Genomic DNA, 20,469 nt, shown 5'->3' on the forward strand with positions numbered 1-20,469 from the left:
AATATTCTCTCCTATCCAAAAGCAGTTCATGCCCATAGCTGGAGTAGCTTTAGCAGACAGACACTGATTACATTACTCATGCGATGGGGTCAAATTAGTTGAAAAGATCTAGTGACTTAACAGAGACACATTCATACTGAATTTATTTCTCCAAAGGAGGCGGGGTGCTCTGACTCAGTAATAATAACAGCCCCACCTGTTTTTAAGGGAACCAGCTGGAACCATTCAGAGTGATATCCTTGTCAGGAAATAGTCCAGCATCTCTAAAAGTTTTCAAACTGTTTTTACACATCCATTTTTGCATAGAAATAAATGAGATGTTTGTTTTTTGGCCTTGAATAGACAGTTTTTAGTATTTATGCTGAATTAAAGTGATACTGGCGACAGTTTCTCATGGCACAATGACAGTGTTTCAATCTTCTTTAATTCTTGATAATACAGTGAATAAGAATATTTGCAAAAGGACAAACTACACCTTCAACAGTTTAAAAAAATACAATGACAGATGTGGTTGTTTTTCTAGGAAGGACAGTTGCTGACTGAACGCTGCTTGCTATGACTGCAAGGTAAAATAAAATAGTGTGAAATTAGTTGGGAGCTTGAAAGAGTTGAGACAATCATTTCAAAAAACATCTGAAACAACTTTAATTATTTTTTTCCTCACATTTCATCATCAACAAAAATTAATAATAGAAAATACAGACGGAGAAAGAGAGAGAGAGAGACACAGGTCCCACATCCAAAACACCAGAGAGTGACAGGATAAGGTAAAAAAGAGGAATGACGGAAGGAAAAGATGTCCGTCAGTCATCAGTCCATCACTGCTGCTTCAGGACGGAGACCAAGAGTTTTATCTCCTCCTCCTCTCCTCTCTGTTCCTGTCTCTGTTCTCTTTATTCCTCTCTCTATCCTTCTGCTTCTCTCCCTCTCTCTCCCTCTTCTCATTCTCTCTCGCTCTGTCCCTTTCCCTCCCTCTGTCTCCCTCCCTCTCCCCATCTCTTTGTCTGCTTTGAACGTCCGTTTTTCGTCTCCTCTCCTCCTGTGGCTCCTTCTCCTCTGATCTTTCCTCTCGCCTGCTCCGGCGGGTGCCCTCACGTGCACGATCTCGCTCCTCCGCCCCGCGTGCACGATCTCGCTCCTCCGCCCCGCGTGCACGATCACGCTCCTCCGCCCCGCGTGCACGATCACGCTCCTCCGCCCCACGTGCACGATCACGCTCCTCCGACCCACGTGCACGATCACGCTCCTCCGTCACACGTGCACGTTCACGCTCCTCCTCGCGAGCATGGCCCTTCCTGTCCTTCCTTGCCTGCTTCTCATCATCACTATCGCCCTCATCATCGTGCTTGCGTCTGGCTCGCTTCTTGTCAGAGGGTTTGTCTTTCTTCTTCTTGACCTTCTCTGTCTTCTTCTTGTTTTTCTTCTCCTCACTTTGTTCTTTTCTCTTCTTCTTCTTTCTGTGTTTGCTGTCAGAGTCTGGAGGACAAGGGGAACAATAATCACTGATCTGTTTATCCATCACTCACTCATTTGTGTATACAGTTCTTTTCAAAGAGGCAGCAAATCTCAAGTCCAATAAACTGTTCGGGACATTTCACACAGACTCATTTAAAGTAAATTCACATATAGTCATCCTTTTTTGCAACATGTCATCATGTCTTTTAAATGTATTCTTAATAGTTGTTTATTACTGACAGGATAAAAAGGTCTTTGGAGAAATATCAGAAATGCTCCTTTGCCTCTCAGCCAGCTGGCGTGCTGAAGCTTACAGGCCATGGGCAGACGGTCTGTTAACAGGGAACAGCACTGGAGAGTAACAACCATGGCAGCATCTAACTGGACAACAGTTATATTTGCAGGTACTGAAGTGACGTTAGTAGTGCTGACGCTGGTGGCTCGTTCAACAAGCTAAGGTGCAGGACAAGATTTGTGATATGCAAGTTAAACATACAGGAAACCTTACATTGCTCTGGCACAGGTGCAGATACATGTTTTTCTTCATTTAAATTAAAGCACAAGCAACAACAAAATGTGATAGACTAAAAGATAAAATTAAGTGGGAGCATTACACGGCCTGGTCTCACACCTGCACACATAACTGTGCACAGCACATATGCATGTACAAAAAACCCCACTGTATAGTCACAGAATAATCAACATAAATATGTTTATAGGCTAATCTGTGTTTAAAAACAACCATTTACACATCCAGTTGGTGTTTGTCAAAACATTTTTATTAGTTTTTAGTATTTATTTTTTAAAATCAGACCTGCTAAATATCAGACACCCCGTGCGATAAATGAAAGTGATGAGCTGCACTTGACTTTGACGAATATGTGCAATCAAAACAGTCTCAACCTGAAGCACTGCTTTAGCAGGAAAGCAAATGTGGGTTCTTGTGAAAAGTCTGTGATAGTGACATTACTGCTTTATGTGAATATAAGCTATTTCATTGGCTGTAGGGAAACCAAACTCTCTTCAAATCTCTCAACATAGGTCAAAAATGTGGGAGTCAATTTTGACTGTTAAAATTTGATTTTAACAAATCAATTCCGTCATCAGCAGTAGTTTTTCTCACTTTACACAATAAAAGCATAAGAAACCTCGGATATTAACCTCACATTTTGTCCACTGCAATTTTCTTATGTGGGCTTCAGTCAGTCTTTTCTAAAACAAACAATTCAATGTTGAACTTTAAATAGAGAAGAATGTACCTGAGCTGCTGCTGGAGGAGGAGGAGTCTGAGTCTGATGAGTCTGAATCAGATTCGCTGGAGGAGTCGGAGGAGGAGGAGTCAGATGAGGAAGAGGAGGATGAAGAGGATGAGGAAGAGTCAGATGATTCAACGTCCTGGTTCTGAGTCATGATCATCTTGGGGGCGTTCTTCAAATGTTCCCTCAACTCGTCCCTGAGAGAGAAAGAAAGAAAGTTAATTGTTTGTTTGAAGTGTATACACACACACACTCACACACACACACACACACACACACACACACACACACACACACACACACACACACACACACACACACACACACACAGATGGACATGAAGGAGTCATTGCTGAATGCTGTGACAGACTAATACCCATTGTTTTGGCAGGAGATGTTTAACAATCAATGATATGTTTGTGTGTGTGTGTGTGTGTGTGTGTGTGTGTGTGTGTGTGTGTGTGTGTGTGTGTGTGTGTGTCTGTGTGTGTGTGTCCCTTACGTCAGTCCTCCCAGTCCAATAGAGGTGAAGAAGTTGATGGCGAAGCGAGTGTTTCTTGGATTATCACGAGGAAAAAGACCTTCAAAGAATGGCTGCAGAGTCCTGAAACACACACGTACACAAAATTTGCAGCTTAACACGATGTTTTTGTATTGTCCTTTTTCTTCAGTAACCCTACGGTATGCTCTCTAATTATCATCAATGAATCTGTTTGTTCTTATTAAGTTCTACTTTTATTGCTTCTAGTAAATAAACTATTTACTACTGTGTTTTTGCTTTAACATAATGTTTAGATTTCTCAGTCACAGTATTACAGACTCATTTAACTTGGAAGATAGACACATACTGGTCTTTGAGTCTCTGGTTGAGTCTGGGGAGGCCCATGTAGGCACAGAGCTCCTGGAAAAGGATCTTCACAAAGATTCTGCTGGATGACGTTGTGGTCTCCTCACTCATCCTGATGCACTCCAACACCTGGATGAGAGACAGAAAAGAGAGGGAAGGGGATGGATGTATTAAAAAAAACTGGGCAGTGTGTTTCATTTGAATACATGAATGGATTTAATGGTTGTGTGTGTGTGTGTGTGTTCGTCCTTACACTCCAGGGCACAGAGTCCGTGTAGAGCAAGTGAGCGAACAGTCGAGCCACGTTCCTCAGTTTGTTGGTCTCCAGTCGGTGAATTGTTTCGTACTGCTCTGAAAAAATCCCCTCGAAACTCTCCATGTACTCCTTCTTCAGCAGACAGAACCTCTACACACACGCACAGATCCACCCATACAGACAGACACACACACACACACACACCCCAAGTGTTAACTAGTGCTTTCAATTGGTCCAGTTACACATAGATGTAACTGAATGGCAAATCACTCTAAATGAAATCATTTGTAGCTTTTGTTATGTCTCGCTTCCTAAATACAAAGAACGCCTCAAACTAAATTGCATTCGCAATTAAAAATCTCAGAGTAAGATTCCTAAAACCTGGACACATAAAAGATGTGACAGATACAGACAGAAGAGATCGAGGGACACACCCAACAGGTGCGTGTTTTATGTGTGTGCGTGTCTCACCCCGGCTAGCAGACCAAAGAACTTCTCGTAGGTTCTCTGTTGAGCGCAGCAGTCCAGGATCATGTTACACAGCTCTTTCTGTTCATGAAAAACCAAACACACAATAGAGAATACATTTATACAATCATCACATCACGTTGATCAGCTGTGGTCAGATTAGATGCTCTCTGATAGGGCAGTGTTAAATGGGGTAAATGACTTGACTGTGTGAATACGCGAGCAGCAGAGAGGTATAAAATCGGCGTGGCGTGAAGGAAAACAACAACGCAAGCAAATCTGTTTTGATCCTGTGTGATGTTTAGAACATCCTGTGATTCTGCAGGGCTGTTTAGTTTTGTTAGTTTTTGATTATTTTTAAGTAACTTTCACTGCATCTGCTGATACTCCCTATTAAGAGACATTTGGTGTATAGTGAGAGCTGAGAGACACAGACACAAAAAAAAACGAACATTTGATTTACACAACGGATGCGCCGGTCTCTGTTGAAACCCATCCTCCTCTCACTCTTCTTGACTGATATGTAAATCTCCTCTGGCACGTTGTTTGCCACATGCCTAAGTCAAATTCAGAAATGATGACAGACTGACATTCACAACTGATTTTAGGTTTAATTTATGCTAACTTCCTGCCAGTTACATGAATCATAAGAAGGCTGAAAAGCTGCAGGCTGGTTACTGCACATAAACCTCCATTATCATAACTGTGGCTGGGTGGTATCGCCTTACAGTGAAGTTTTACTTCATAAATGCTATAACAACAAAATGAATTATCACATCATTTTTTACCAGTTACACCAACAGCAATTGACTTCTGGTATTTTACGATTAGATTTCTGATTAATAATTATCAGGATATAGTGAGTAAGTGGGTAAAGTCAAGTATTGGAATAAGTAATAGTAAACAGTTTTGTAAAACATCTGTTTACTGTAATGCAACCTTTAAAACCAGGAAAAAAAGGACTGAAGTCATATCACAATAGTTATATGAGTATACTAGCAGAGTGTATCTAGGGATGTTGCTTCACAGAAGGCAGCCATTAAGAAATGTTGAATGCTGTGCACGTGCTCTTACTCTCAAGTGCTTGTGAGACAAAGAGTAAAAAAATGTTTAAAAGCATCCATAGAAACACTTCCTGACTGTTGGGAAGCAAGGCCCCGGTCAGTCCACAAGATTTCAAGTCTTTCTGTTGTGATTAGTTCAGCAGAGACGGCTTCAGACCTCTTGATTTTGATGTGAAAGCGTAAGTCAAGGAAAATGTTTGTTTTTTTATTTCAGCGAACTCCTCAGTCAGTGTGGCTGTTAGGTGAGTGAGAGACAGCGGCTGTGAGAAGAATGTGCCAGAGGACAAACAGCTCTGAGTGTGAGTGTGTTCCAGCTGTTGTGTTAAGTGAATCACTCCTGATGTTGATGGAACTCTGGCTGACAAGGTCATCAGCTCTGATCTCACACACACACACACACACACACACACACACACACACAGTGACAGCCACACACCCACACCATTTGTCCACCAGTTGTTTTTTTGCCAGTTAGTCGACTTAAGCACAATAAATCACTAAATCTAGCCTCACTGCTCCCTGATATGCAGCTAGCTGAAACATGACCACTTTTTGCTGAATTCTGTATTTTTAATGTTCGCTCGGAGAAGAGGAGAGGAGGAGGATAGGGGAAGACAGGAGAAGAGCAGTGGAGAGGGCTGTGTTTTATATCTAATGGTTGGCCTATATGATTTTGTGCTACGGACGCTTCATATCTAGGCCAATTAACACAACTGCAATTAAAGCATATCAACGGAGATGAGGATCGCCTTCTTATAACTTTAGAAACATTATATCATTTTGTGATTTCACTTAAAGCTTAAAAATAGAGGACTCCATCTTATAACTGTATTTTTTTTTTCATTGCAGACGCTTCATATCCAGGCCAGTTCACACATCATGAGCCATGACGCTGGAGGAACAAGACCCCCCCCCCATCCTGGGAAAAATGTAATTTGCCAGTCCAGTACCCAGTATTACTGTAAACATGACTAGCAGTGTTGGGAGGAACAATGTAGTTTTCCTTAGTGGGCAGGGTGACAGAGTGTTCTTTAGCAGAGTTACAGCATTCCTTTTTGTGACTGACTGACTTGTCACACCTCATATTTACTCTAGATGTACTTTGCAAACAACATTTTTTTTTTGCACATATGACACCCCTGCAGCTACAACACCACCATGGGAGAAACACTGCATCTATGTATGTGTCTTGCTTTATCAAGTCAGCTGTCCAAAAACCAGATACACAAGATATCTTGATACACACTAAGTAGAAATCAATAGATAATCCTCACATTAAAGATGCAGGAACCAGTGAATCTTTCCCATTTTTGCTTGATGAACGACTTAAACTTTGAGCTTACTGTCAAAATGACTGCAGCGTAAAGTTCTGTCAAAAAAATAACCAGTCAACAGAACAATAACAACACACACAAACAGTCCATCAGCAGCTCAAAGCACCACGTGTTAAGGTCCACAGTCTGCATCCAGCTGAACAGAAGTCAATGACATATAAAGGTTAAAAGTTCCAAGTTGTGAGAAAACAGTTGTTAGTGAGGCTGCAACTAACAATTAGTTTCATTGTTTATCTACTTGTTTAATTAATCAATTATCAATCAGGTAATCAATTATCAAAGTATTTATTGATAAACTTAATAGCTGACAACTAAGGGCCTGTGTCCACATACTGTTTTTTCGCACAGCGCATAAAAAGTCCAGTCACCTGTGTCCTTTTCAGTTGCTTCCCATGTGGAGCTACAGTCTGCAGCCCAGAGAAAGTGTGCGGCGCTCACAGAGCCTTCTGAGTTTTTTGTGTAGCCACTTCAAGCTCCTGAGTTGGAAATCTCTTAAATTTTCAGAAAAGTGCTGGTGACATCACTGTTGCTCTCCTTCCTTTTCCTGGCATCGGCGATAAAATCCCCCCCGCCCTTAAGCATCTAGTACAGCAATTAAGTGCATAATTACGTCCATTTTATATTCATGCTTTAATAGGAGTCAGCTTGAGCCAGCTCTAACACTGTGTATCAAATCCCCAATCAACAGTTAGAAGTTGGATTCCATATCTGTATTAAGAGGTGTCAGTATAAAAGGTCAGACAAATAAACTGGTCCTTACAAGGATACAGACAGCAAACTCACACACCGCTGATTGTCCCCTGACACATCATATTACTCACAGTACTTTCGATCACATTAACAAAATTGTTAATGTCAAAATTGCTGTTTTCCTTTTATTGGTTCCTTTATGGTTTAAGCTCTAGATTTTATGCTCCCCCCTTGTCATTCCAACACTTGTAGTTGATGTCTGTATAGTGCCTCGCTTTCTAGTGGTATTTTCAGATTTATCCACAGTGTCGTCTCAAGAGGAAAACTGAGAGAAAAACACATTTACCCTCATTGTGTTTGTTTGTGTGCCATTTTACATCAGCCAAGTGTGTGTGCGTGTGTGTGTATGTGCAGACTCACCGTCTGGCTGTCAGGGAAATCCATCTTGATCAGTTTGTGAGCACACTCCTCGAAGTCCAAACTACAGGAACAATCAATCAATCAATCTCTGAGGACCAAACTGTGTGTATGTGTGTTACTGTTTGTGTGTGTCTGTATGTGTGTAATGCTGAATCTCAATCTGTTTCAGTGTTTCATCCTATCCTCCAAACCTGTGAACTGTGCTTCAATGAAACCATGGTAACTAGGCTGTGCACACACTCACAGACACACACAGCTTTAAATATTAGTCCAAATCTATCAGATATAGAAGGAGCTGTAAATACCTGCCAAAACCCTGAGAGACAAATGAATCACTGACTGTGTGAGTTTGTTTTTCAAGCCTGTTACTCTGTGTGTGTGTGTGTGTGTGTGTGTGTGTGTGTGTGTGTGTGTGTGTGTGTGTGTGTGTGTGTGTGTGTGTGTGTGCGTGTGTGTGTACCTGGATTGTATAGCGAGGTAGATGGTTCTTCTGAAAGCAACCAGGTTGACCTCTGTCTGATCAAAGATGGTCACCTTCTCACCTAAGACAGAGACAAAAAGAGGGCGTCTTTCAGATAATTTAGTGATTCTGGGGCTGTGATATCAGAATTTTGAACAGTATACACAATCAGTGATGGGTCTTTAAACTTTCCATCAATCAATGGAGGTTTTAATCTGAGTTTTCTCATCTGACTGCTTAATTTTTAGATAAAATAACTTCATCAGCAGGCCAACCCGTTCGTCTCACCTTCTCCCTCCTCCTCATTTTCCTCTTCATCGTCTTCATCTTCGTCGCTGCCGTCTCCCTCCTCCCCTGAATCACTGCTGCCCTCATCCAGGATATCTGTGAGGAAGTGACGGCTGATTGGTTAAACTTTGAAGGAACTGCCAGCTGATTGGATATTGCAGTGTCATGTTTGTGCTCACCTCTTTTAAGCGTTTTGTATTTCTCTTCATTCTCCAGGAAGTCTGGGTCCATCTTAAACACATCTGAGTGAACACAGACACACATACACGTTAGGAATTAGTATGTGTATGCAGCCTGAATGTTTTTGCTAGGTAGAGCCCCTCCCCTCTGTCTCTGGGGCTTACTGAGGATGTCCTCGGTGTTGTACTCATCGTCCAGCGGGAGCATGTGGGTGAACTGGTCTTCGTCATCCACCAGGTCCAGACCCTCTGGGATAACTGGATGATCTTTAAAACCGTCCTTCCTGATGGCAAACATCACCTCGATCATGTACTGGACCCTCTTATCAATAGCCGACTCATGGAGGACATTCCTCAGACGCTCAAATATGGCTGAAGAGAGAGAGACAGGCAGGAGTTGTTGGTGCTAGATTAACTAAGCTGATATACAGAATTTATTGGAATGGCTAATTCACCTACAACTACTGTTTAGCTTAACAGAGAATTGTCAGTACAACAGTGCTGTTGCTACAGTGTACCGTTGATTCCTCGTGGGGACACCTCAGTCAGTTTGAGTCCACACTCCTTCAGGAAGGCGATGGCGACCTCCACGCTGTCATCAGTCGGGCGCTCCAGCAGGAGAGTCAGCATCTCCAGACACAGAACCTCGTGGGCCTGAGAGATGAGAGACAGGAGAAAAGCAAACACACTTCATTAGAGCTGAACATCGACACTAAAACCTTCCATCAATATCAAAGTCAGAGAGCACAACTTACCACATTCTGGTTGATGAGATGAGCCACAAACTTTGAGGCTGTCAGGCACTGTTGCTGCAAAACAAACAGAGACTGGTTTTAATACATCACTAATTCTAGTACTACTGCTAAGAAAGCCAATACTACCAATATTTATGAAACCAGAAATCATAAAACAAACTTCAGAGAAAGTCATTTAAAAAAATCACATTTGAATTGAAATTATTTAAATCATTAGCTGTGTTTAGACTATGTTGACTAGTTTGTTGCTCTGCACTGCTAATATTAGTTTCTGGGTGATTAAGTATCAACAAAATAGTTATTAAATGCATAATGTACCCAAATGCATGTCTTTTTAAAAATAAACTATGAGTAGACCTGATTCTGCCCTTTTGTTAATTCACAATATCTTTATTGGATCACAAAAGCAAAATTTTCAATTCAGAATTGTAGAAGATAAGATTCATTATCCTTCAGCAGCGAAACCTTTCCAACCACCACCATCTCTACTTTTCTACAGCCATTTAGGCAGGTACCTTGAGGTTACGGCGGTAGCTCTTCCTGAAGGTCAGGATGAGGCGTTTGAGGATCAGCTCTCCAATCTGAGGGAACTTGGAGTTGATGATGGCAACGACAGCGGCATAAACATGAGTGAAGATCGGAGATGCTCCCTGAGCCTGAAGCACTGAGCGAGCCAGCAGACCCCTGACAGACAGATAGACAGAAACATAGTTACAGTCAAGCAACACACAACCTCCAGACTTTTCTTTCTATTCTTGGATAGAGAATTAAGTACGTTTCCCTGTTTCACTGTCTTTAATCAGCCTTACTAATAAGAAAAGGGGGGTCATTAAGTACATTTCCTCACTCTTAGAAGCTAGAACAGAAATCACTGTCACTCCATGTATCACATACATAACTATCACTAGCAATACACCCTCATGTTATTAGCTGCAAAGAAAAATCTAATTTGCTGTTAGACTTTTATAGTTGAGTAACAAGTCAAGTTGTTTGCTGGTATAACTGCTTACCTCCCCCTGACGATGTTCTCCTGCAGTAGCTCCTGGATGATCATGACGATGTTCGACACGTTGACTTTGTTGATCAGACCGTTGATGGACTTCTTCAGAGCCTCCCAGCTCATCCTCTGATAGGCCAGGCTGCACAAGAGGAAGGGCATCTGTTAAAACACTCAGATTATATGTAGTCATTTAAACAAACAGCAGAGATTTCAGTTCTAGAGTCTGAACCTTGTTATGCCAGCTGCAAGTTCAATCAAACTGCCGCATATGGTTACATTGTTGCTGTCAGGCGCAGGGACTGTTTTCTACATTTTAACAGAAACTAATTGAAAAAGAACTACATACAACCTGATGGATTATTGGAAATTTCAGAAAATAAAACTAGGATCACGCGTGTTTGTAGTCTCTACAAAAGGAATAATTGACAACACTTACCTGCTCTTGTCAGTGATTTGTTGCTGCATCATGCGGAGCTTGGCAGGGGGGATGTAAGCTCCACCCGTCCTCGTCAGAATCGGATCGATCTCCTCCTTCTTCTTCTTGACCGGTGGCTCTTCAGTTGCAGGGGTCTCCTTGTCTGTAGGGGAGGCTGAGCGGCCTCGTCTCCTGTAATCTGACTCTGCATCTCGATCGATCCGCCGGTCGAAACGTCCACCCCTACTGTCACGCCGATCATCATAGCGATCCCTGGGTAGAGCAAAGAACTTACTTTAACTTTAAAATTTAAAAAATTGTTTAGTTACTTTTTGAAAATGATGCTGAGTTCATTTTGACCTATCACAATGTTACTAAAGTTATTACAAGTCAATCACAAGCTGTTTGTGTCTTAGTATGTGTGCCTGTCTGTACCGAGTATAGTGTCCTCTGTTGTAGCGCCCCCGGTCTCTGTCTCTGGACCTGGATCGGTCCCACCCTCTGGACCCAGACCTGTCCCGTCCTCTGGATCTTGACCTGTCTCGTCCTCTGGACCCGGACCTGTCTCGTCCTCTGGATCTTGACCTGTCTCGTCCTCTGGACCCGGACCTGTCTCGTCCTCTGGACCCGGACCTGTCTCGTCCTCTGGACCCAGACCTGTCTCTCTCCCTGGATCCAGACCGGTCTCGCTCTCTGGATACTGATCTGTCTTGCTCCCTGGACCTAGACTTGGATCTTGATCTCTGGACAACAAAAAAACAGAGAGTGTAAAGTGTATTTTTTTGGCCTTCACATGTTAAAAAGATCTGGGTTGTCCCTGAATCCTGCGGGAATGACTTGGGCATGAACTTGTTAGAGAACATGATGAGTCAGTTTAGGCTAGGGTCGACGTAAAGTAAAAGCTTGAAGGTAGCTTGAAGACCTGGGGAAGTTCACGTCTGAGATGAAAGTAATGGACACACTTCTTGTAATTGTTTGCTTGTAATTCTTTGTAAAATCCTAAGTAGCCATCGGACTATTTACAATTGCAACACAATACAGCAGCAAACCCGCCCTCCCGCTGGTTGTACAGCAGGACTCCCAGGGCACCAAGGGGGGTGTGACCCTGGAAGGGAAGTCAGCCAAGAACAGGCATTCGGCTGCAGGACCCAACAAGACCAAGGGCACAAAAATCTCTGTCCGCATAACAGACACCTTTTTGTTTCCTACCTCTATGTTCAGTGATTGTCATGTGTTAATGCTGAGGTTTTCTCACAGTTGCTTTGCCTAAATTAACAGTCAACAGCAGAGTTTCTGCAGTGTCTTGGGGCTTGTTAGGTAAAGCGGACAGGACAGGTGGCGATGCAGCGACAGGACAGCCTGGCATCCAGCCAGCCAGCTTGCTCCACTTAAAGGAATATTCCGGCACACGTTTAATCCATGGTCTAAAACACCATGACACCGAGTAAGACCCCCCCTCGAGAGATCAAGTTTTCCGATCACTAGCTTATGTAGTTTTAGCAACCTCAGAAAAGACCGCAGGATAACAATACACTGCAGTCTATACCTCCACCAAGAAACCGCCATCAAAAAGCCACTCATAGCCACAAATAATGCTCAGAACAGCACCAAACGTCAGCAACAGTACAAACAGGGTCCCAGCACATAGTTCAAGGCATCAAACATCTGCTAGCTTTGCCGGATTTCTACTGAAAAGACAACACAACTCACCACTCTCCTGCAGCAGCTTGCTCATTGTGGGGAAGCCCTGACAAGTCGATTACCGAGTGCAGTTGAGTTCTGCAGCTCAAGGATGATGTGATGATGTGATGATGTGTGATTATGCCCCATGGAAATGCAATCAAAGTTCATATGTGTCTTGCCTACCAGTTTATAACAGTTATTAGGAAGCGCTGACCGGGAATAGAACAAAATTGAGCATTTCTAACTGCACTCGGTTTTCCCTTTAAAAGATATTATTCCTGAACATATTAAATTGTTCATGTATAAACAAAAATAAATAAATACAACCTTGTGCAACTTTCTCAACCCCTGACCATGATTGTAGACCACAGATTTGTCTCGTTTACAATCACTTCAGCCACAGGGATTGGGCCGCAATCAACGGTTGTTAACTTATGAAAAAGCCATAAACATCCATATTAGTCTTTGCTTACTTTGATCTGAGCCACACTGCTCCTAATCTTCCTCAGTGTCCCTTGATGTTCATCCTCATCTTCACTGCTGCTGCTGCTGTCATCTGAGCTGCTGGAGGCAGGGCTTGTGGAATGGGGCCTGGCTGCAGGACTCGCCTGAGGCGATGGCCTCTCTCTGGGGCTTCTCTCAACCGAGGCAGCTTGTTGCGGCCCCTGTGCTGCCGGACTAGACTCGTCCTCTGAAGGTCCTGAAGTCAGAGAAAGACAGCAGCCTTATTACGTGGATATCAAAACAACAGCTACTAGTATTAATACTGTTACCACAGTAACAAACCAGTGACAGCCAGATTCACTCACCACTTTGGTTTTTCTGCACAGGACTAGGACTTCGACTTCTGCCTGGAGAGTCCATACCTGAAAAATACAATCGAATTTATGATCATAAAAAAATAAGCATTTTTGAAAGGTTAAGTAAAGAAATATAGATTTTTTTTTTTTTTGCGGAACAAAGAGGTCTGTAATCAAACATATTTGTCCGTGTTTTTTTTCTCTTTTTTTTAAAGATGCCTCACAGATGCATAGCATCATGTTTGAAACAGGCATTGTAATTACCTAAACAATTGACCAATTAAGTTTCTGGGAGTCATTTTAGCACTGGATTTACAGTATATTAATTCAAGGATCTAGTGAGTGTATCAGACAACAGGAAAACTTTTATAGGTTCTGCATTATTCACGCAGAACCATATTCTCATATCCTTTTCAGCTTTTTTTGCTGCAACAACAATCTGCTGTATGAACGCGTTTAAGGGTCGTTGAAGGCATTTCTTTTAGAATAATCCCCTTACCAATAAATGAAGATATACAGAACTGGGCACAATGTAGGACCGCAGCTTCTGATCGTCATCAGATTGTATTATTCCATTAATCATTTCGTGTTTAGAAGATGGGAAAGCGGTGAACATGGGAAATGCCAATAACAATCTATCAAAGCACGAATTTAATTCGATAACTAGCATAACAAAAACATATTATGTATCCATCAATTTATCCACCGTCTCAATGACAGATATTTCCAACCACGGCAGATAGAAACGAAATTAAGCACGAGTGTCCTGTTTCGTTATTAGGATAAGGTGAATTTTCGCACACGTAACGTTGAGTGTCTGGATTGTTTCAAGTTATATTTACTTATCAGAGATGAAACGCTATTTGACGTACTGGAATAGCTAACACTATGTTAAGTGACCGCCTTTACAACCGGAGATGAGAAAGGATGTCCGGTCGATAATAACGTTAGTTAAGGTTTGTTTGGTCAGGTTATCAAAACAACATCAAATCTGACTAAAATCATTTCCAGCGAAAGTTTCAGTTTTATGGCCATGTGTGTTTGGATGAGCTAAACTTAGCTAGTCTGCTAATCCTATTTTAGTTCCAGCTATTCCGCTAAATTGCAAGTTTGTAATTCGTTTTACAAGGAGTGTTACTGTTTGCTTTCCTTGGAAGGTTTAAAAGAGAGACTCTGTCTTCTTACTGCATTTAGTTAAACCTTAAAGTCTTCGTACCGTTCTGGTTTCCCACTCTTCTGGTCCCTTACGTTCAATCAGTGTCGGTTCTAACGGAAAACTTCCTACAATGGGACAAACACTTCCGGGTCAGGTGTAGCTTCCGGATTTCAAAATAAGACTTGGGTTGGCTTGAACGGTGTGTCTGTTTTAGCATCGCCACACAGTGGTGATAGTATTATATTAACTCCAGGGTGTTGTGTTTTGGTCCCTTATCTATCACTTTCTACTCACTTTTTTTTGTGAATACCTTATTGTTTTTTGTAAATATCTTGTTTTATTTTTTCTATTTAATTCAATGCATATTTGCCGGATTCTTTTTCCTGTACTTACCTGCATCTTGAGCTGTTGTAACATGTGAATTTCACTATTGTGGGATAAATAGAGACTATAATAATCTTAACCTTAATCTTAGGATAGGAAATCTGGCATCAAAGCTGGGGGAAAATAATATAAATGTTGTAAAATTGTTACATTTTATCCAAATACAGAAGACAAAATGTTCTGAAGTATGTGTGCCCAATGAGTCCATTTTGTAGTTTGAACATTTGAAAAAGATAAATATTGAAATAGTTGGATTGAAGTTAAAGTGACAGTCACCATACAAATCCTTTGTACTTTAATCCTTTATCTATTCCTCAGAAGAGAGATATGGGTGTTGTCAAAGAGAGAAACATTGAGAGACTAGGAAAAAACAGCAAATTATTGTTTTTATACACAAAATATCAAAAACACAAATTAATACAAAGTGTGTAGTTCAGTGACTATGTAAAAACTGCATTCTATCTGTCTGAAAAGCTTGGCTGGAAATGGCCACACACACACACACACACACACACACACACACAAAGACACACACACACAGGATATAAGAAATGAGGCATCACTCATCTGTACTGAAAATAAATACATCTTTATTATTCTCATCTCTACAGAGTGATCCTTCCCCTGCATCCCACTGACAAGACATCAATACAAAATACACATTATCATTAATTGACATCAAAAGAAATTCATAAACACCAACAGTAAGACAGTAAGTGTAATTAGAAGTGTGTGAAGGATTCTTGATCAGTAAAAACAAAAGAAGCATGTTGAGCTTCAGAGCTCACAGTGAGTGTTGGTCCAGCAGAGCAGAGTTTGTGATCAGTGAATATGAAAATAAAAGTTTTCTAAACACACAAAGTCAATAAATGGTGAAAAGAATCTGAGTTCAAAGGCCCAAACAATGATCGATGACTTAGTTTCCATGATGAAACTTGAACCAGCTCCAATAGCTGAACGGAGACTGGCTGAAAGCTCAGAATCATTATTAACTGCACGTTTGAGCTTAAAATCTATTCACCATACATTGTTTCCACAGATCAAGGACGAGCATCCACAAAAAAACACAAAGTCAATACATACGTTTCCAAGAATTCAGCTTTCAGTTATTTTGATTCTAACGATAGTTTGTGTGAAAATTTCAGAATAGTTGTTCCATAAAGAAGATAAAAAAGAGGTATTTAGGAGTGTTCTGTCTTGACTGACAGGCTAAATGCTGAAGACAACAGAGGCTTGGTGATTGGTAGTTAGTAATTAATTGTTCAGTGGTCAATCAGTCCTGTGTATTTTGTGCAAAGATGAAAAACAAACAAACAATCCATCTCTCAATAAAATCAGCAAGCTGAAGATTAGTTTGTAGGGTTACTGATCACATATGAAATGTTAGTCCTGACTCACTGATGTCTTACCAGTAATCAGTAAGTATGTCCTTGTTATTGCACACAGATCTGTCATCAGACAGTTTGCAGCTAACATGCTGATGTGGCTAAAATGCTAATGAGGCTAAGGTTTGGGCTTAACCACGTACTCACCCATGATGGATAACATTCCCCCTCCCTTGAGGTCATCACATCATCATCATCATCAACAACTTTGACATTATCACTGTCGCCATGACAACTTACCAAAACCTACCGCTGCAGAGTATCTCTCTATCTCTACGCCTGCCCTCCACAGTACCTCATGACATCACACTCTAACATTATAACCTGCACAGTAACAACCAGCTAACACACACATACAAAACAAAGACTGAGCATTAAAGGACCAGTCCATTGTTTTGTGAAATCTTTACAATGAGATCATGATTAGCCTAGCTTAGCACAAAGAGTGAAACCAAGGAGAAATTGCTTTGCTTGCTCAATCAAAACAGAAATCTTCTTTATTGAGCCGATGTAGTTGTTGACCAACAACTGCCAGAGGGTGCACATAGAATTTCATAAGTCGTGTTCTTCAGGCCTGCTTCTAATACTGATTCCACAGGGTTTCTGATGTGATGTATTTGCTGTGTCTTTTAGAGCTTTGATAATTTGAGAAACAAATTCACTTTTGGTGATCTTTTCTCATCAGCTAAATATCTAACTAATGGTTGGTGACTGAACTTTTGGTAGACCTGGGCTTTTAACTATAAAAAATAAAAGGCAAGAGGAACACAAGCATAACGAACATGATGGTGGCGATGACGATGACGATGATGATGATGATGAAGGAATGTTGACAGCTGTAGAATCATAATCCATTAATTTTAGTCCTCAAAGCTTTGAATCCTTTACATTGATGAAATGTGCATGGAACCGCTGTAAAAGCTCAGTTTGAACCTCAGCTGACTCAACTCTTATTGAAGAACGAGGAATGTAACCCCTTTATAAAAGATGTGAGAGCATAGATCATCAGAAAACATTATTAAGGCATTTCCAGTATTTTTAAGGCAAGTCAGTCTCCCATGTGTTGGTCTGATAAAATGTTAAAGGCTCAATTCAGCCAAGTCACATCTCCCTCTGGTGGAATCTCGCCATGCAGACTTTTGATTTCAGTGGTCAATGTTTTGAGATATCTCTCGCTAAGATCTCAGCCTCCATGGAAGACACAATAATTTATTTTGTGGCAGTGGAAAAGCATGGAAAATATCAATGAAAGTTAAAACCTTTTTCCATCAAATCGGATTTTCATCGAATATAACCCTGTTGTTGATATAATTTGTGGTCAGTATGTATTTGTATTCTGTGATTTCCTCTCGATGTGGCAATTTTTTTACTGTCAATGGGGGAGTCCACCACTAATGCACGTGATTCAAATGACCAACGTACACACAATGGTATCAGTCGCAATGTTTAGCGTTCACTGTCCTCCAGTTGAATTGGAAGAATTAATGGTCCACAGGATCCATCATTTTCATACCTCCCATTCACTGTCTATGTATTGTAGGAGTGCAATACATTCTGGTAGCGGAGCATTGTATAGGTTTTGAGAGACGAGGCACTGTGCACCCATGCTGCCCGCTCCTCATTTGCACAAAGGTTAATTCTGGCTTCTTCATGCAAATCAGGGGATGTCCAATGCAATGCAACGCCACTGGAAACTCCTGAAATATTCAAACTAAACAGTGTCATGTTAAAATGAAGACGGGTATATTACAATTGCCTGGCTTTTCTTTTTTTTTTTTAATTGCTACAGAAGCAAATTTCACTGAGCTCTTTTGCTATATTGGAGAAAGTCTGCAAACACTTGGTCTACTTTGTGAGCGTTTCAAATTCAAACCAATGGAAATCGCTCACCTAGTGCATATGCCAAAAACATTTTCTGGCTTCTGGGTTTAACACCTATGAGTTTATGCATCCCATTGAATTTCTCCCGTCGGCTCCGCCTGCGAGTTCCCGTTGCCCTTAGACTTTACATTGTAATGACATCACAGATCACAGATATTAAATCACTTTTGGAAGCTTTGCAAATATAAAACCGCCATGGATCAAAAATGGATCCATGTCCTGGTGTCTCGTGCCTGGTGCCAAGGCATCAAATGACGCAACTAAGGTACTCCAAGTACCTGAGTTGCTAATGCAACCACAAGATTTCCCAGTGCAGCTGTGAAACACCAGGTGGGTTTACTGGGAATCAGTCACAGGAAATGCAATGTAATTGTCAGCAGGGTTAGCACTGACTGTCGTATCTCATCTGAATAGTGTCTACAAAATAAGACGTGGTAGTTTTTGGCATTTCAGCACCAGTTTATCAGGTTTAAATATTGTTAAATCAACCAGGACAGAAATCTTGAGGGTTATAACCTTTAAAAACATTTCCCAAACGTCCTACTTCCTATGACAGACTCCCAATGAAACTAAACTGAATTCACCTTCACTGTATGAAGTTGTAAACAGAAATCCACAGAGATTTTAAAACCTGGAACTACAAAAAAAAAAAAAAAAAACAGCAGGAAGGGAGTAAATGTCCTTTTTCTCATTTGAGTGAGCCAACAGTTTTCAGGAGTTATAACCAGTTTACATTGAGTACGTTTAACCTTTATGAGTTTGTGATTTTTTCACAGTAGTGTCCTTTATAGACAGGTCTATCCACAGTTTTTGACAGTGATGAATGTTTAAGTTACAAGCTACTGAGGATCAACTATTAAACTAATCATCATTAGGACATATTTTTTGCTCATGTCCTGACATTATCTCTAGTAGTGAATATACTGTTGAAGTACTAGATGTAGTACTAATAGTATTAGTGGCACTGGAAGGAGTTTTAGGTCTGGCTCTGTTAGGAAAAGAAATTGTGATGAAAAAGTAACACATTATCGCGAATGCTTCACAGGGACATGTTGGTCCAGACTGGTGTTCCCAGCATGCATCACACCGGCACACTAGAGCACATAAACAACCTTGTCCCACCCTGCGTCCTGTCTGAGGCCAGTCAACAGGTGGGGCAAGTGAGGTTTATAGCATGTAAGCTATGTGTTCATTTCATCATCAGTGTTACAGACCTACAGTGTTACTCAGCTATACAGTGTTGCAGACAGACAGTGTTGCTGCTCAGGCTGAAGGTGAAAGGGGCGGTGCTCTGCTGATGACGTGACTACAGGGGGTGTTGCCTTGCGGGCAGTGGCGATTGCCGTGGCGACATGGTAGCCAGCAGCTCGCTGTAGATCTCCCGTCGGACCTCCTGCGCTATGCTCTCTCGTATCTGGAGTGTAATAGAGACAGAGCTGGTGAAATAAATCCTGATGAGCACGGAAAGAGCTGCTGTCGTTATTTCAGGTCATCTGGTTGAAAGGAACGCTTAATTGCTTTTTTGCTAAGAGTTAGATGAACTGAGCAAATTATCTCCTGACTCCAGCTTCATATTTAATATAGACATGTGAGTGGTATCAATCTTCTCTCAGCAAGAAGGTAAAAGGTCAAAATATTCCTTAAAAACAGCTACATTGTGCAAAAATTCTCCATTAGTTTCTTTGAGATGATTTAGATTTAGATTGTTTTCCGGTCTGCAGTCATCTTACTGCTGAAACAAATACCCAGATTTAACACTGGTGCAGCATAATAAGTTATTTTATATTAAGATACACTAAAAAAAAAAGAGCAATACCAACAGTGACAAGCACTGCATTTTGCTTTTGGGTACCTTGTTCTTCATCCTGATACGATGCTCATTTATGAACAATGTAAAATGCAAAGTTTGTTCTATAAATAAAAACTATGGCTAAACTTAACAGTTGATTACTTTTTTTAACAACAAAAAGAAACCTTGACTAACAAAAAGTAAGACAAAACGTATTTAAAAAGCAACGATAATGTTAAAGATTACATATTTTTCCTTTGTACATACAGTTTAACATAATAACTATAATTTACTATAAATCAAAAGTGCTGACAGACTGTTACCTCTTTGATGAGCTGCTGCAGGTTCTCCGCTTTGACTCCTCCTGCTGCTCCCTCCACATCTGGTAGTTCTTGTCCTGCTCCTTCTCTTCGTCCTCCTCTGTCCCCATCTCCGTCCTCCTCCTCCACCTCCTCCTCCTCAGTATGTGTGTTTGGCCGAGGTGGTGGTGCCGGCGTTATGTTA

The 20,469-nt window shown here is 41.2% G+C and overlaps 2 protein-coding genes across 6 annotated transcripts in view; both read right to left on the minus strand.

Annotated features, from left to right (window-relative positions):
• Positions 1–402: 402 nt before the first annotated feature.
• cwc22 (CWC22 spliceosome associated protein homolog) lies at positions 403–14,689 on the minus strand. Of its 2 annotated transcripts, none has more exons than XM_037108881.1 (20): positions 14,587–14,689; positions 13,380–13,436; positions 13,044–13,270; positions 11,323–11,630; positions 10,909–11,160; positions 10,483–10,611; positions 9,988–10,156; positions 9,473–9,526; positions 9,236–9,371; positions 8,883–9,089; positions 8,718–8,780; positions 8,539–8,634; positions 8,251–8,332; positions 7,791–7,851; positions 4,286–4,363; positions 3,812–3,964; positions 3,560–3,687; positions 3,214–3,315; positions 2,715–2,908; positions 403–1,476 (listed from the first exon to the last, which is right to left on the minus strand). In XM_037108881.1, the coding sequence occupies exons 2-20, from the start codon at positions 13,432–13,434 to the stop codon at positions 851–853; spliced, it is 3,120 nt and encodes a 1,039-aa protein (XP_036964776.1). In that variant the 5' UTR covers positions 13,435–13,436; positions 14,587–14,689; the 3' UTR covers positions 403–850. The 2 variants fall into 2 exon arrangements, with proteins under 2 accessions (XP_036964776.1, XP_036964777.1); XM_037108882.1 differs by having other exon boundaries at positions 14,556–14,632.
• Positions 14,690–15,478: 789 nt separating this feature from the next.
• Positions 15,479–20,469, minus strand: part of itprid2 (ITPR interacting domain containing 2) — a 43,745-nt gene continuing 38,754 nt past the window's right edge. For all 4 annotated transcript variants that reach the window (XM_037108880.1, XM_037108879.1, XM_037108878.1 and 1 more), the window contains 2 exons: positions 20,289–20,469; positions 15,479–19,590 (listed from right to left, as the gene is read on the minus strand). The exon at positions 20,289–20,469 is cut by the window's right edge and continues 155 nt beyond it. In XM_037108880.1, the coding sequence (XP_036964775.1) occupies positions 19,483–19,590; positions 20,289–20,469 (289 nt within the window). In that variant the 3' untranslated portion in view covers positions 15,479–19,482. The remainder of the gene's footprint in view (positions 19,591–20,288) is intronic.

This window comes from Acanthopagrus latus, chromosome 9, assembly GCF_904848185.1.
Source record: "Acanthopagrus latus isolate v.2019 chromosome 9, fAcaLat1.1, whole genome shotgun sequence".
NCBI lineage: Eukaryota > Metazoa > Chordata > Actinopteri > Spariformes > Sparidae > Acanthopagrus > Acanthopagrus latus.

Bases quoted from the DNA above. Each gene is read 5' to 3' on its own strand.
- cwc22 (XM_037108881.1), bottom strand. From the start codon at position 13,434: ATGGACTCTCCAGGCAGAAGTCGAAGTCCTAGTCCTGTGCAGAAAAAC. The intron at 10,157-10,482 runs GTAAGCAGTTAT...TCTGTCTGTCAG, and splicing joins GAGAACATCGTCAGGGGGAG to GGGTCTGCTGGCTCGCTCAG. The intron at 3,965-4,285 runs GTGAGACACGCA...GCGTGTGTGTAG, and splicing joins TCTTTGGTCTGCTAGCCGGG to AGGTTCTGTCTGCTGAAGAA.